The sequence below is a fragment of the Cricetulus griseus genome, chromosome 3 (assembly GCF_003668045.3).
Source record: "Cricetulus griseus strain 17A/GY chromosome 3, alternate assembly CriGri-PICRH-1.0, whole genome shotgun sequence".
Taxonomy (NCBI): domain Eukaryota; kingdom Metazoa; phylum Chordata; class Mammalia; order Rodentia; family Cricetidae; genus Cricetulus; species Cricetulus griseus.
In genome coordinates, this window is record NC_048596.1 from 142,402,874 (window position 1) to 142,418,335 (window position 15,462).

At 37.7% G+C, this 15,462-nt stretch overlaps 1 protein-coding gene across 1 annotated transcript in view; it reads right to left on the reverse strand.

Annotated features, from left to right (window-relative positions):
* Luzp2 (leucine zipper protein 2) overlaps window positions 1-15,462 on the reverse strand; it is a 367,538-nt gene that overhangs the window by 77,178 nt on the left and 274,898 nt on the right. The window contains exons 6-7 of the mRNA XM_027404754.2: window positions 7,775-7,837; window positions 543-605 (exon numbers count right to left, since the gene is read on the reverse strand). Of these exons, the coding sequence (XP_027260555.1) occupies window positions 543-605; window positions 7,775-7,837 (126 nt within the window). The remainder of the gene's footprint in view (window positions 1-542; window positions 606-7,774; window positions 7,838-15,462) is intronic.

A 15,462-nucleotide genomic window follows, 5' to 3' on the forward strand; every position in this document is an offset into this window, starting at 1 on the left:
GGAGGGCCTAGGCCATGCTCAGGATGATATGACAGACTTGGGGAACCCCCATGGAGGGCCTTAACCCTCCCTGGGGAGCCGAAGGGGGATGAGGTGGGGAGCTGGTGGAGGGTTGAGGGGAGGGAGAGTGAGATTGGATTGACATGTGACGCATTTTTGTTTCTAGTTGAACTAATAAAAAATAATCTCTTGGGAAAAAAGATTCCAAGGTCACCAGTCAAATGTATGTGTAAAAACTTTCTCTATATATGCTGTATTCTATGGAAGTCTAACAAAGGCAACTCTTCTAAATACTTAATGACCATAAGTAAAGTTATAGGAGCTGTAAATACATTAGAATTAAATCTACCTTTGACTACATATGAACATAGTGATTCACTCATACTCAATCATTAAGAGGTGGGAATATAGAGGAAACCACAACTCAGCCAATAGTGATTCTTCATTAGAATGTCCAGAAATTTCAATTAGTCCAAGTAATATTTTTAGTAGATTAGGTGTTGAGAAGGCATTTGGGAGGAAAAAGCAGGCAAGATGCTTACCTTAAATAATAAGTCCTTCTTCCCATAACGGAGCTCTTTCAGTTGGGCTTGGATTTTTTTTGACTGTAAAGGCAGAGGTATGCATTAGTGCCTATGCTCACTTATATTTTCAATCTTAAGACTTAAATTTTTTTCCCACTGCACAGAAATAAATGCTTCAGCTGACTCAAACAGAAGCCTATAATTTGGACAATCAACAGAGAAGACTAAATTTAGCTTTAACATCAGACATGTAGACATCTGGGTCAGGAAGCAAGGATTCAGCCTGTTTAAAAAAATTATATGTTTATGAAGGTGTTATTTAAATAATCTTTCTGTGTTCTACTCAATACATAAACATGAAAAATATCTATAATTCAGGCATGACAAAAATCTAATTTTAAGTAGCAAAGACATGGTTGTAAATCTCTGTTTTTATTTAATTGCTTTTTAAGATCAATGATGGGTAAGTGTAAATGAATCGACAGGTTTTAATTCACTGTATTTTCAATGGAAACTAGCAAACAAACGGACAGAATGCCAGCAAAATTCTATTATTGAAGGGTGAATTGGGTTACAGAAGGCCACACTTTATAACAGGATACTTATAAATATAAAAATGTTTAACAAACTCAATTTCTCCTAATAGCATATTGCTACACATATTTACCACATCCTTATAATTTATCTGTAAGCAGCAGAAAATGATGTGTCCTTAGCCCTTTAGAAAAGACACAGTTACAAATACTGTAATGGGAGTCCCTCGGTTCAATGAATTTTTACTCTTGAAATAGTAGGTCCTCTCATACTTCATTGGGGAGAAACATCCACATGGGCATATCCATCATGTACATATGCACATGCTCATGGGTGAATACACAAAACATAATGAAGAATAGTAGGTGCTTACTTCTTTATCCCACATTCTAAAATCATAATAATGTCAAGAATAGCAGGCTGTAAGATCTGAAATAAGTGAAAAATTGTGAAGCAGTTCAGGACAGCTTTACTTATGAACTCAGAGAAATTATGATAGTATTCACCAAGCCTTTCAAACCCAAGCTAGACCAAATTCCAGGAGGGAGAGGAATTAATCTTCCCAAGGAATGAGCCCTCTGGTACCAGTGGTAAGCCCTAGAAACCCACACATGCAGGCAACACTAAACAGACCCAACAGACAGTATTTACATATTGTATAAGCATATGTAACAATGATGATCAAAAAACATAGGCTGTGAATTTGAGGGTGAGTGGGAATTAGGAGCAAGGGAAGAATAAGGAGGAAAGAGAGGGGCAATGATGAAATTATATTTTAATTAAATTAAAAATATTTTTTAGAAAGAAGTTGATAACAAAGCCAACTATTAGAAGTTTTTGCTTTGTTTTGTTTTTTTAAGAGGATCCCATGTCTACCAAAAGCTACCCTCTTTTCCTGATATGGACAGTGAAATGTCAGGACATGAAGACTAAAATTTATTAGTGACAACATGGAATTGTCAGAGGCTGGTAATAAAGAACACTTACACATGACCCTTCAGCCTCTGGAACTTATGCTTTTATGTTAGAATAAATGCTTCCTATAACTGTTCTTCAAAGTTTCCCAAGTGTTCACAATGATGCTAACAGGTTCAGAGCCTCATCTCACACTGAGTTTTTCTCTGCCATGATTCAAATTTACATGGCTATCATTACATCCACCACACACTTTAGTAAAGGACGATCCTGTTCCACATGGTCTTCAGGACTCTTAGCTAAGCAGAATAGTCTCTCAGGAAAACAGTCTTTCTCTCAAATAGAATTGATAAGTGTGGGTGGGAATTGGCAGATCACTGCTGGAGATCTATCCAATGCTATCTCCAAGCCTGATAATTAGTGCTGTAAGTTTCAGGAGTCACAAAGTTAACTATTTGTGATATACATTTACAATTTATTTAACATAGACAGTGGGCATTAAGATCTAAACTTTTCTTTACAACAATAAAGACTTAAAGCACCATTCGATAGTGGTTTTAGTATACAAAATTATAATTAAATCAAGGTATTTTCCATATTTTTGTTGTGTGTGTTCATGTGTGAGTGATTGTGTCTGTGTGTGGTGTGTGTGTGTGTGTGTGTGTGTGTGTGTGTGTGCCCACGCACAAATGTGCACAAATTTGTGTGTGCATTTAGTGACCAGGTCATGGCAGTTTCTTGGCCTTTGTTATCGTGAAGATAATTTACCAATTGTTTCTACACACATTTCATAGTCCAGACCTAATTATCAATATATAATAAGCAAAATCCTTTCTTAGGTTTTCAGAAAGAGTATACAAAACAAACACTTCTGAAGAAATGTATCTATTGTGGGATGCATGTTAATTTGAAACCATATAACATGCTAGTTGTCTTAACTTGTCAGAAATATTTGATACATTGAAATTATCCAAAGGGATAAGCCTCTAACAAATGATAAAATATTTGGAATGTCAGTAATTTATTTTGTCTACATAGGTAATTGTAAAACATAATTCCAAATATCAGCTCATGATACGTCATGGAGTGCCTGCATGTGCATGAGCTAATTACAGCTGGGAATAATGATAGTGGCATCTAGAAGAAAACCATGATGAGGATGTAGAGACGAAGGCAGCCATGACAGAACATTTTAGCTCCCTAGTCTAAGGAGACAACTATCTAATTTGAGATTCTTTCCTACAAATTTATGTTCAAGTAACATTCCCTTTATGAAATAATAGCAAATAATAGCAGTTGTGATGGCAGATGGTGTTGGTAGTATTTGCAGTTTTTACTGTTGGTTGTATAACTATTATCTCTGGATTGAAACATTAGCTTTTGGAGGAGGGAGGCTCCTAAGACTCGGGAAGCTGATCATTATTCACTATTCTCAGGAAGCCCAGGAATTTAGACGCCTCCTGGCAGCCTCATCAAGGTCACATAAACAGCAGCGATTTCTGGGTAGCAGGGAATCTCTTCCATCGTGCACCAAGGCCAGAGAGATGCAGATTTTTGAGCCATTGCCCATGCTGTGTTAGGATTTCCGTGATGCAGCTGCTTGTATTCATTCTGTTTCTAGTGCCCTATGTGTGGTGAATACATATTTGTTCACATCTCCCCAGAAAAAGCCACCACACACGTTCTTGTATGCCAAACCACAGTCTATTTCATTCCTGCGTGGGTATAGATAGAGCCGAGAGCCGAGTTCAGTATTCTGACCCAGATGATGGGATGCTTTCAGCTAGCTAGTCTCCAGCAGAGAAGACTGTTACTTTGTTTTAAGAAATAATGATGAACCAAACAGTAAAATTTCGTACATGTTATTTTAAAATACTCTGTGACAGTGTAAACATTTCCCTTATTACTCAGAATACTGAACTCTATTATTGTTCTATAAATATTTAACAAGATATGGCAAAGCAAATAAGTTCTATGAACTAATGACATTTCAACCATTAAGGAAATAGCATGAAGAACACAGTGATGAACAAATGAGATTTAATTTTCACTGAACTGAGGGAAATAAGGAACATTCTTGAATGAAGAAGATAAACTCTAAAGGTAGGAACTATTTAATGTTCTGAACACCATCTATACTTCTAGTGTTCCTTTTCTGTACTTGAGTTTTGTGGGGACCCTGGTAACATGTTGAGTGTAAATTTTATCCAGATATTTCCCATTGTTTTTGTTTCTTGAGATAGAGTCTTAAGCGTCTCCCTCAAGAGTCACTGTTGTAGCTGAGAACCACCTTGAAATCATGATCTTACAGTCCTATAGCCCAAGTGCTTGATTCACAAGTGCTTGTGCCACGTATGGCTTAGATACTCCTTATTCAAAAATGTCACTCTACTTACTACATCACAGTGTAAGTGTCACAATTCACATTTGTGTTATCTCAAAAATCCCAATAATATGAACAAGGGAACAAAATCATGCTTATTTCTGTCCAAACAGCAAAATGAAACAAAATGAAGCACTTCCCTGTCTTCAGATCTAGAAACTACCCAGTTGTATTTTCCAACACCGGTTTTCCATGTCTTAAAGCATATATATATATCACATATAAGCTTTGAGGTACAGTGTTATTTTAGATAATGGCTTTGTTTTAGAATATATGTTGAGCTCCCATATTGCCTAAGCATGTGACCTTGTTTTTACAAACTGAAGAATAAGGGACATTGTGTTCTTTCTTAACTGGAGAACTCAAAACAATGTTTCTATTCCACCAAGAAAACTCCCTTTTTCCATCTATACAGAGGTGATGTGAAAGGAATTCTTGACAAAAGGGAAGTGAGACAATTTCATAGTTAGATAATGATGGGTCTGTCTGAATAGCTCTTAGTCTCCCTTCTGGACATCCATGGGAATGAGGGTTAACTTTCTATTAAGTTTCCTGCCATGCCATTTTTTTTTTTTTTACCTAGGCATCAGGTCTTCCCAGAATGGAAAAGCTTCTATGTCTATTCCTTATAATTCACTGGATTTTTTAGTATGTAATTTGTCTTCATGCATGCTTTCTTTCGTTTTTTTTTTTTTTTTTTTTGGTTTTTTTCGAGACAGGGTTTTCTCTGTGTAGCTTTGGAGCCTATCCTGGCACTAGCTTTGGAGACCAGGCTGGCCTCGAACTCACAGAGATCCACCTGCCTCAGCCTCCCAAGTGCTGGGATTAAAGGCGTGCACCACCAATGACCGGCCATGCATGCTTTCTAAAGATTCCTGGGACACAGGAACTCTTTTCTTATGTCTTTAAATTGCCCTTACTTGTAAACTTCACTATTACTTTACCACTCTACTTAATAGGTCCTACAAGCTACAGGCTTATTTTGAATTTAGCATCAGGTCAGAATTAGCTAAAAATGACTATATTGTTTCAATATATATTACTCAGAATGGTTGTTCCTGCTAGAGTAATATATGAGAAAATATTGTTGTACAGAAAATAGAACAAATGGTTTATTTGTTTGGTAAACTTACATAATTCCAGGAACTTTACTGGTGGTATATAGGTGTCACAAATCATAAGGAAAATACAGTGGGCTTCTGATAATTTCCTACTGGGGAGAATTGGTCGATACAATTGAGATAGGAGTCCACACCTATTAATGAACTGATAATAACTGAACTACTACAGGAGGTCTCATAGATTTCCAAGGTTTCTTCACTGAAACCCATGTTCCTGGGGTCTGGATCAGTCCCATGCTGGTATCCCAGCTATCAGTCTAGGGAGCAAGAGTTCCCCAATATTCAGGTCAGCTGTTTCTGTAAAACCTGCCTGGTCTGGACCTCTTTGCTCATCATTCGTCCTTTGCATCTGGATTCTAGTTCAGTTCAGTGATTAGTTGTTGGTGTCTGCTTCTACTTCCACCAACTGCTGGATGAGAGCTATCAGGTAGCATATAAGTCAGTCATCAATTTCATTATACCGGGAGGGCATTCAAGGTAGCCACTCCTCTGTTGCTTACATTGTTAGCTGGTGTCATCTTTGTAGATCTCCAGACATTTCCCTGGTGCCTGATTTCTCTGTAAACCTAAAATGTCTCCCTCTATTATGGTATCTCCATTCTTGTTATCTTCTACTCCTCCCCTGACTCAAACTTTCTGCTCCCTCATCTCCTCTGCATCCCTCCTCTTCTCCCCTTCTCACTTTCCTAGCTCCCTCCTCCCTCTTTCAGTGCACCCAATTTTCTCAGGAGTTCTTGACCCTTTCTCCTTCTCCAGGGGACCATGTATGTCTCTCTTAGGGTCCTCCTTGTTTACTAGCTTCTCTGGCAGTGTGGATTGTAGGCTGGTAATCCTTTACTCTATGTCTAAAATCCACGTATGAGTGAGTGCATACCATGTTTTTCTTTTTGTGACTGGGTTACCTCACTCAGAATGGTTTCTTCTAATTTCATCCATTTGTCTGCAAATTTCATGATGCCATTGATTTTTTCTGCTGAGTAGTACTCCATTGTGTAAATGTACCATATTTTCTCTATCCATTTTTGGTTGATGAGCATCTAGGCTGCTACCAGTTTCTGGCTATTACAAATAGTGCTGCTATGAACATCGTTGAACAGATGTCCTTGTATCAATGTGCTTCTTTTGGGTATTTGCCTAAGAGTGGAATTGCTGGATCTTGTGGTAGACTGATTCCCATTTTCTTGAGGAGTTGCCATACTGATTTCCAAAGTGGCTGTACAAGTTGGCACTCCCACCAGCAGTGGAGGAGTGTTCCTTTTTCTCAACATCCTCTCTAGCAAAAACTGTCATTGGTGTTTTGATTTTGGCCATTTTGACAGGAGTAAGATAATATCTCAGAGTTGTTTTTATTTGCATTTCCCTGATGGCTAAGGATGTTGAACACTTTCATATGTGTCTTTCAGCCATTTTAGATTCTCCTAGTGAGAATTGTCTATTTAGTTCTGTACCCCACTTTTTAAATTGGATTGTTTGGTGTTTGGGAGACTAGCTTCTTGAGTTCTTTGTATATTTTGGAGATCAGCCCTCTGTCAGATGAGGGGTTGGTGAATATCTTTTCCTAGTCTGTGGCCTGCTGTTTTGTTTTGCTGACTATGTCGTTTGCCTTACAGAAGCTTTTCAGTTTCAGGAGGTCCCATTTATCAATTGTTGATCTCAGTGTCTGTGCTACTGGTATAATGTTCAGGAAGCAGTCTCCTGTACCAATTAATTCAAGGGTATTTCCCATTTTGTCTTCTAATAGGTTCAGTCTGGCTGGGTTTATATTGAGGTCTTTTATCCATTTTGACATAAGTTTTGTGCATGGCAATAGGCTTGGGTCTATCTGCAGTCTTCTACATATTCACATCCAGTTATGCCAGCAACATTTGTTGAAGATATTCTTTTTATTCCATAGTATAAATTTGTATTGTTCATCAAAAATCAGGTAGGTGTTCATAGGTGTGTGGCTTAATATCAGGGTTTTCAACTCTATTCCATTGGTCTACCTTTCTATTTTTGTGCCAATACCAAGCTGTTTTCAGGACTATAGCTCTGTAATAGAGCTTGAAGTCAGGCATGGTGATGCCTCCCAAAGTTCCTTTATCGTACAGGGCTCAACTCAACCACTTGAACAATAACGTTTTTATTTTTTCATGTGGATAAAATTAGATATAAACAAAACTAAAATGTATTTTATTTTCCATCCAGTACTTTTCATTTGTGTTAAGGGAAAAGCCATTGGTTCTTCAGATTACACAAGATTTAATTTAATATTAATTTTAACCAGTCAAACTTGTGAAAAGGTCATATTTGCTCACCTCTTCTGCATGGATTCCACACAGCTTGCTTCCTGACAACAGTTTGGTTTTCAAGCTTTTATTCTGAGGAAAGAAAGAGAATTTTACACAAAATATAAATAATTAAGAACGTCCTCATTTAATTCAGCTATATCGCTCCATGCTTAGCTCACAGATTAAAGTTACATGCTATGTAAAGAATTTGTAAGAGTTTGTTATTCATTCTAAAACCATTTTTTCCAACTAAAATTTTCATCAATTAATATTAGGATGTTTACTCAAGACAATAAAACTTTCACTAATGAGATGGCTCAGTAGGTCAAGATACTTGCCACCAAGTGAGTTAACCTGAGATTTAAACCAAGGACACACATGATGGAAGGAGGGAACTGACTCCCAAAAGTGGTTGTATGATCTGCACAGCCATACCATGACACACAAGGATAATATACACCTCCCCATACACACACATATGTAAAGAAAATAAAAATACAAAGTTTACCTAGAGGATAAACATACACCGCCCCCCACACAAATGTAAAGAAAATTATTATACAAAAGTTTACCTCGAGTTTTTCTTTACTTATGTCTCTTTGTTTTTACATGTAGTTTGATAAAAATAACCTCAGCCACACATGAGCTCTCCATATATCTTCTGCATGCATTTCTCCAATGGCACCTGCACCAGGGGCACCTTATTGCCATTCCAATAAAGACACATACTCTTAGAGCATCTGTGTTGCCCCTGGAGACTAGTTTCAGAATCTTACAACTTATGGATAGACTTCATATTTAAAGGTTCTTTCATGTTTAGAAACCAGTTCTGATTCCAGGCCTCAGAAACAAGTGATCTTTTAACCTTATAAATCTTCCAACATCAGGAGAGGCTGGGAGGTAAACATTTATTGCTCTGAGTCTTGTTGACCTTATGATAAAAACCAAGGGTGTGTGTCATAGTCTGTGTTGGGGACTGAGCACAGGCGCTGGGCAATGCTAGCTTATTGCTCCACTACTGAAATACAGACCTCACAAACATTCATTTCCATCTGCAAAGTATAGAAAAATCCAAATGAAAATGAATTATTTTTAATTCCATCCCTAAATTTTAATCTTTTTTGTCTCTCTTTTGAGGCTCCATTTGACAGTTCATCGAAGAGCCAATTTCACTCCCTCTCTAATGTTCTTACTTTCTCACTGTATCTATGGCATCCTCAGAAGAAATTCCAAACAATAAGACAAGAGTCTCATTCTTTTCCATTGAAAAATAGAGAGACCAGGAACTGTAAATACAGCAGCTTCAAAGTACAGAGAATCTGACACTTCCACACTAGGATTTCTTTATTCTTTCTTAATGAGACTTTCTGCTCTATTCAAGTTAGGCTGTCACTGCTCCTAATCCAGATGCCTGATAGACCAGTTGTACAAGTGTGTAAATTGTCACTTTACATCTCTTGTCTACACTCATTTCAATTTCTGTTAGTGTCCATGAAATTTTCTGCCTGCATATGGTGAAAGCAACCCTCATTCCAACTTTGTTTTTGTTTATTTGTTTGCATCAGTAGGCAAAGAAAGAAAAGTTTGGGGAAAAAGTGAGGGAGAGGAACTACAAGGTAATCATTTATTTAAAGGTTTTTATAAAATTTATTTTGATCGTGGAGTAACTTCAGGGGGTGGGGGTAGGAAGGTAAATACAAAATAAGGAGGGAGGAGGGTAACATAATAGTTAGGATGTCTGAAAAGTCACAAGGAATCATACTATTAACTACTTACCTAAAAAATCCACATAATACATGTACGTCTTTGTGTAAATATACATATATGTTTTAAATGAATTGTTCTCATCTAGGCTGACAATGTTCCCTCCAACAGCCAAAGACCACCTATCAAAACCATCAACATGCTAGTATACAGAAGATCTGTAGTTCCTTTCTCAAGCACAAGCCCTGCCCCAGATGTATCCACCTTACTGAAAACTGTAGGTATAAGACAAAGCCTAGTAGGAAAGTCTCCAGGGCAAAACTATGCCCAAAGTGCAGGGCAGAAAAAAGAAATAGTTAACAGAGGCAAAAGATACTGTTTGCAGGGAAGTGCAGAGAGAAAAATAGAAGTGTGTGTGGGGGGGTCAAAACCACTGCTTGATCAATTTCCCCTTGCAATACTATTTCTAGCAGCTAGATATAAACAATATGTACACAGCAATATATAAAATGGTTCATTCTTGATGGCCAGGGAAGCATGTGGGTTGACTGCAGATTTCACTTCTCTGTTTCTTCAAATCCAATCCCCTAGCCTCATCCCCAGTCTGTGGCAGAACACCTGCTGAGCTCCCCCCAAAATGCCCCCTTCCACAAATCGTCCCATCTTAACTCTCCTTCCCCCACCCATCACTTTACACCATACCCCAACTCCAACAGGCAATCTCTGGGAACCCACAGGATACTGTGGACAGGGAAGCAGGTAGGCTGACTGCAGAGCTTCACCTGTCTTTTCATTTCTCCATTTTCAATTAGCAGTTTATTCCCAATTCTGTAGTAGACCTTCTGTGGCTGGTGTTCATCCAAAACTGAACACATACTCAGGCACAAAGGAATTATCAAAAAATGCAATAAAATTGAAAGAATACCTTGCATCCTATCTGACCACTACAAATTAAAGGTGGATATCAACAATAGAAACGATAGAAAGCTTAAAAACTCATAGAAACTGAGCAACTCACTATCGAGTGAAAAGTTAGTCAAGAAAGAAATTAAAGACTTTCTAGAATTGAATGAAAATGAGTATACAACATATCACAAATGTGACACAATGAAGAAGTTTCTGAGATTCAAGTTCATAACACTAAGTGCCTACATAAAATGTTAGAGAGATCTTATACTAGTGACTTACCAGTCTACCTGAAAGCTCAAGATCAAAAAGAAGAATTCATATCCAGGAGTAGATAGGAAGAAATAAAAAGTGGTGAAATCAATAAAATAGCAACAAAGAGAAAAATACAAAGAATCAATGAAACAAAGAGTTGGTCCTTTGGGACAATCAATAAAATTGACAAACACTTATCCAAATTAACTAAAAGGCAGAAACAGAGTACACAAATTAAGAAAATTAGAAATGAAAAGAGGAATGTAAAAAGAAACAGTGAGCAGAGAAATTAGGAAACAAGGAGGACAAAAAGAGAACACATGATCCTGAAGAAGGGGGGGCAAAAAACACCTGAGCAAATTGGGAGCACAGGGGGAGAGAGGGGAGAGGTGGGGAGAGGGGGAAAAGGAGGGGGGGAGGACAGGAGGACTGAGACCGGGGAGGAATAGGGGAAGGCAAGAAAGGAGATGACTAGAGAGAGGCAGCCAGTATAGGTTTGGAGAGAGGTCTGTCATAGGGGAAATGTTACGGGTTCCACAGGGATGACCCCAACTAAGAATCTAGGCAGTGGTGGAGAGGCTGCCACTGATGCCCTTCCCCTATAATGAGACTGATGACTACCTTGGTTGCCATTCCTAGAGTCTTCATCCAGTAGCTGATCGAAGCAGAACAGGCACCCACAGCTAAACACTGAGCCATACTCCTAGAATCCAGTTGTAGAGAGGGAGGATGGAGGAGCAAATGAGCCAAGTGGGTGCTGAAGAAACCCACAGAAACAGCTGACATGACTTGGTGAGAGTACATAGACTCTAATCATAAAGCTGGGCAACCAGCATTGGACCAAACCAGGCCCTCTGAATGTGGATGCCAGGTAGGATGCTAGGGCAGTCTATGGGACCTCTAACAATGGAGCCAGTGTTTATCCCTAGAGCACAGATGGACTTTGGGAGTCCATTCCCTATGGAAGGGTACTATCACAACCCAGATATGGGAAGGAGGGCCTGAGCCCTCCCTCAAATGATGTGAAGGACTTTGATGTCCCCCATGAAGGGTCTCACTACCCCTAGAGAATGGGTGGGGGAGAGTTGGGGGGTCCGTGGGCAGCATGGGAGGATGGGAGGACAAGGGAATGGGGGACTGATATGTAAATAAGAGTGCTTCAAAAATAAAAAAAGTACTTAAAAATAAAAAAGAAATGGGGAGGAAATCCAGAGAATCACAAGGACATACTTTTAAAACCTGTACTCCATAAAAAAGAAATGGATAATTTTCTCCATATGTACCACTTACCAAAGGCAATAAATCAAGACCAGATAAGCAATTTAAACAGACCTATAACATCTAGTGAAATAGAAGCAGTTATTAAAAGTCTTCCAACTAAAAATGCCCATGGCCAGATGGTTTTAGTGCAGAATTTTACCAGACTTTCAAAAATGACTTAATGCTAATATTTCTCAAGTTATTCCAGAAAACAGAATCAGAAGGATCTTTGCCTAATTTGTTTGCTGAGGCCACTGCTACCCTGATAACTAAAGCACATACTGAGCCAATGATGAAAGACAATTTCCCTTAAGAAAATAGATGCAAAATTATCTATAAAATCCTCTAAAACTGAACCTAAGAACACATCAAAAAGATCATCCACTATGATCAAATAGGCTTCATATCGGTGATGCAGGGATGAATCAACATAAAAAATGATAAATGTAATTCAACATATAAATAGACTGAAAGACAAAAGCAATATGATAATTTTAGTAGATGAAGAAAATGCCTTTGACAAAATTCAACACCCCTTAGTTATAAAATGCCTGAAGAGATTAGAGACACAAGTGATATACCTCAACAAAATAAAGGCAGTTTACAAGAAGCCCACTGCCAGCTTTAACTTACATGGAAAGAAACTCAAAGCAATTTCACTAAAATCAGGAATAAGACCAAGTTGTCCACTCCCTCCAATATAGTATTTAATTCTTAACAAGAGCAATAAAACAACTGAAGTAGATCAAGGAGATGAGTTACAAATTGGAAAGGAAAAAGTATGTTTATTTGCAGATGATAGGATAATATACATAAGTGACCCTAAAAATTCTATCAGGGAACTCCTACTGCTGATAAACGCTTTCAGTAAACTAACTGGATACAAATTTAGTACTCAAAAAAAAAAAAAAAAGAGAAAGAAATCAGGGAAACAACACATTTTGCAATTGTCTCAAATAATAAAAAAAATATCTTGGAGTAACTTTACATAAATAGGTGAAATATTTGTATGAGGGAAACCCCCAAGTTTTTGAAGAAATTGGAGAACTTTTCAGAAGATGAAAGATTTCATGTGCTCATAGATCAGTAGGATTAACATTAAAAGTATCTATTCTACCAAAAGCAATCAACTAATTCAATGAAAGCCCACATAATTTCAACACAATTCATTACAGAATTTAAAAGGACAGTTTTCAGCTTTACATGGAAAAGCAACAACTAAAACCCAGGATAGCTAAAACCATATTGAATAATAAAGGAACTGAGGTATCATTATCACTAATTTTAAATCTTACTATAGAGCTACAAAAATAAAAACATTTTTGTGCACAGTATTGGTACAAATTTATGACCCACACATAAATCAAAACATCTATGGACACCCGATTTTTTATAAGGAAGCCAGAAATACACAGTAGAAAAAAAACAGGTGTCCATAGGTATTTTGATTTATGTGTGGGTCATAAATTTGTGCCAATACTGGGAACAAAATTGGATAATATCCAAAATAAAGAACTAAAAAAACTAGATATCAAAAAACCCAAATAACCTAATTTAAAAATGGGCTACAGATATAAACGGAATTCTCAAAAGAGGAAAGTCTAATGACTGAGAAACAATTAAAAAATGTTCAATATCCTTAGCCAATAGGGAAATGCACTCCGAGACTACTTTGATATTTTTTATACCTATCAGAATGGCTAAGATCAATAAAATTAGCAAAGTCCAAAGTTGCAAGGACGTGGACTAGAGGAAACACTCTTCCACTGCTGGTTGTAGTGCACACTAATATAATCGGTATGGAAATCGGTGTTATGATTCCTCAGAAAGATGGGAATTGATCTACCCCAAGATCAAGCTATACAAGTCTTGGAGATACATACAAAGGACACCTCATCCCACCACAGAGACATTTGCTCAACCATGTTCATTGCTGCTCTATGGAAACAAACTAGATCTCTGGCAACAAATGAAAGGAAAAAATGTTCTATATAATGGAGTGTTACTCAGATTTTAAAAATCTGACATCATTCAATTCTCAGTAAATGAATGGAACTAGGGGAAAAATCATCTGAGGTTTCTCAGATTTAGAAGAAAAAATATAGTATGTATTCCCTTATAGGTTGATATTAGCTGTTAATTCAAAGATAATCACGCTTTAGTTCTTCCAACTACAGAGGTTAGGTATAGAACAAGTAACTGGGGGTACAGATAGACAGACCTTGTTAGGGAAGGCAAATATAATATAGAGTTATGTAAGGATTAAGGGAAAATGGAATGGGAGTATCAAGTGGGGATAGGGAAGGGAGAGGGGGAGATGGGAGGGGATATGGGAGAGACAGTTAAAATTAAAGTCCATTTGAGGAGTACTATGGGATTCTAATATAGTAGAAGCTTCCTAAAATGTATACATATATGAAGACTGTTGGTGATTTAAATGAAATTTCTAGATAATGGGGAAGACAGATTCCTTACTGGCCATGTTTACTTATCACCAAATGAAGCTTCCAGTTCCAGGAGTGGGTCACTAAATATTGATTTAATGGCCAAATAGGTCAAACTGATGACGGGAGCCCCATTGCTGAAAGAAACATCTCTATGACTCATTGAAGATGGAAATGTTGAGCTGGTAACTACATAGAGTTTTAACCCTATGTTCTAAAGTCATTGGTATAGGAAAATATTTTGCAGTCTATCACAAGACAGATGTAAACACCAAGCCAGCTACAAACAATCTCAGATAGTGTCCTAATGCTAAGGGAATGGTCTTACAAGCACAAAGCTAGTTGGAGTAACATATCAATAATGGATCTAACTTAAGGCTCATTCCAAGGTATGGGACCCATAACTGACACTTCCTGGGTTACCAAGAATCAGAGACTAGACAGAACAGACACCTAGGGTGAAACCAAATACTACCATTCTTTAAAAAGATGTAACAATAAAATGACTCCTTGTGAAGTGACACTCTGCTATACTCATAGACCAATGCCTTGCTCAGCCATCATCAAAGAAACTTCCTCCTGGAGCAGATGGGAACAAATACAGGGTTCCACAGCCAGATATTATGTAGAGAGTGAGAGACTTTGGAACACTCAAGCCTAAATAAGATGTTATGAAATCCTCCCTGCCCCCTCAGAGCTCAGGTAATGCCTTGGAAGAGGAAAATGAAAGAATACACACTCATACAATAAGGACATATGTTCAACTATGTTCATAGCAGCATTATTTGTAATAGCCAGAACCTGGAAACAACCTAGATGCCCCTCAACTGAAGAATGGATAGAGAAAAAGTAGTATATTTATACAACGGAGTACTACTCAGTGGGAAAAAAAACAATGGAATCTTGAAATTCACAGGCAAATGGATGGAACTGGATGAAGCCATCCTTAGTGAGGTAACCCAATCACAAAAAGATAAACATGGTATGCACTCACTCAATTTTTATTTTTAGACATAGAGCAAAGGATCACTAGCCTACAATCTACACTGCCAGAGGAGCTAGGAAACAAGGAGGACCCCAAGAGAAGATTGCATAGTCCCTCGAAGAAAGGGATAGGGACAAAAACCCCTGACCAAATTGGAGCTT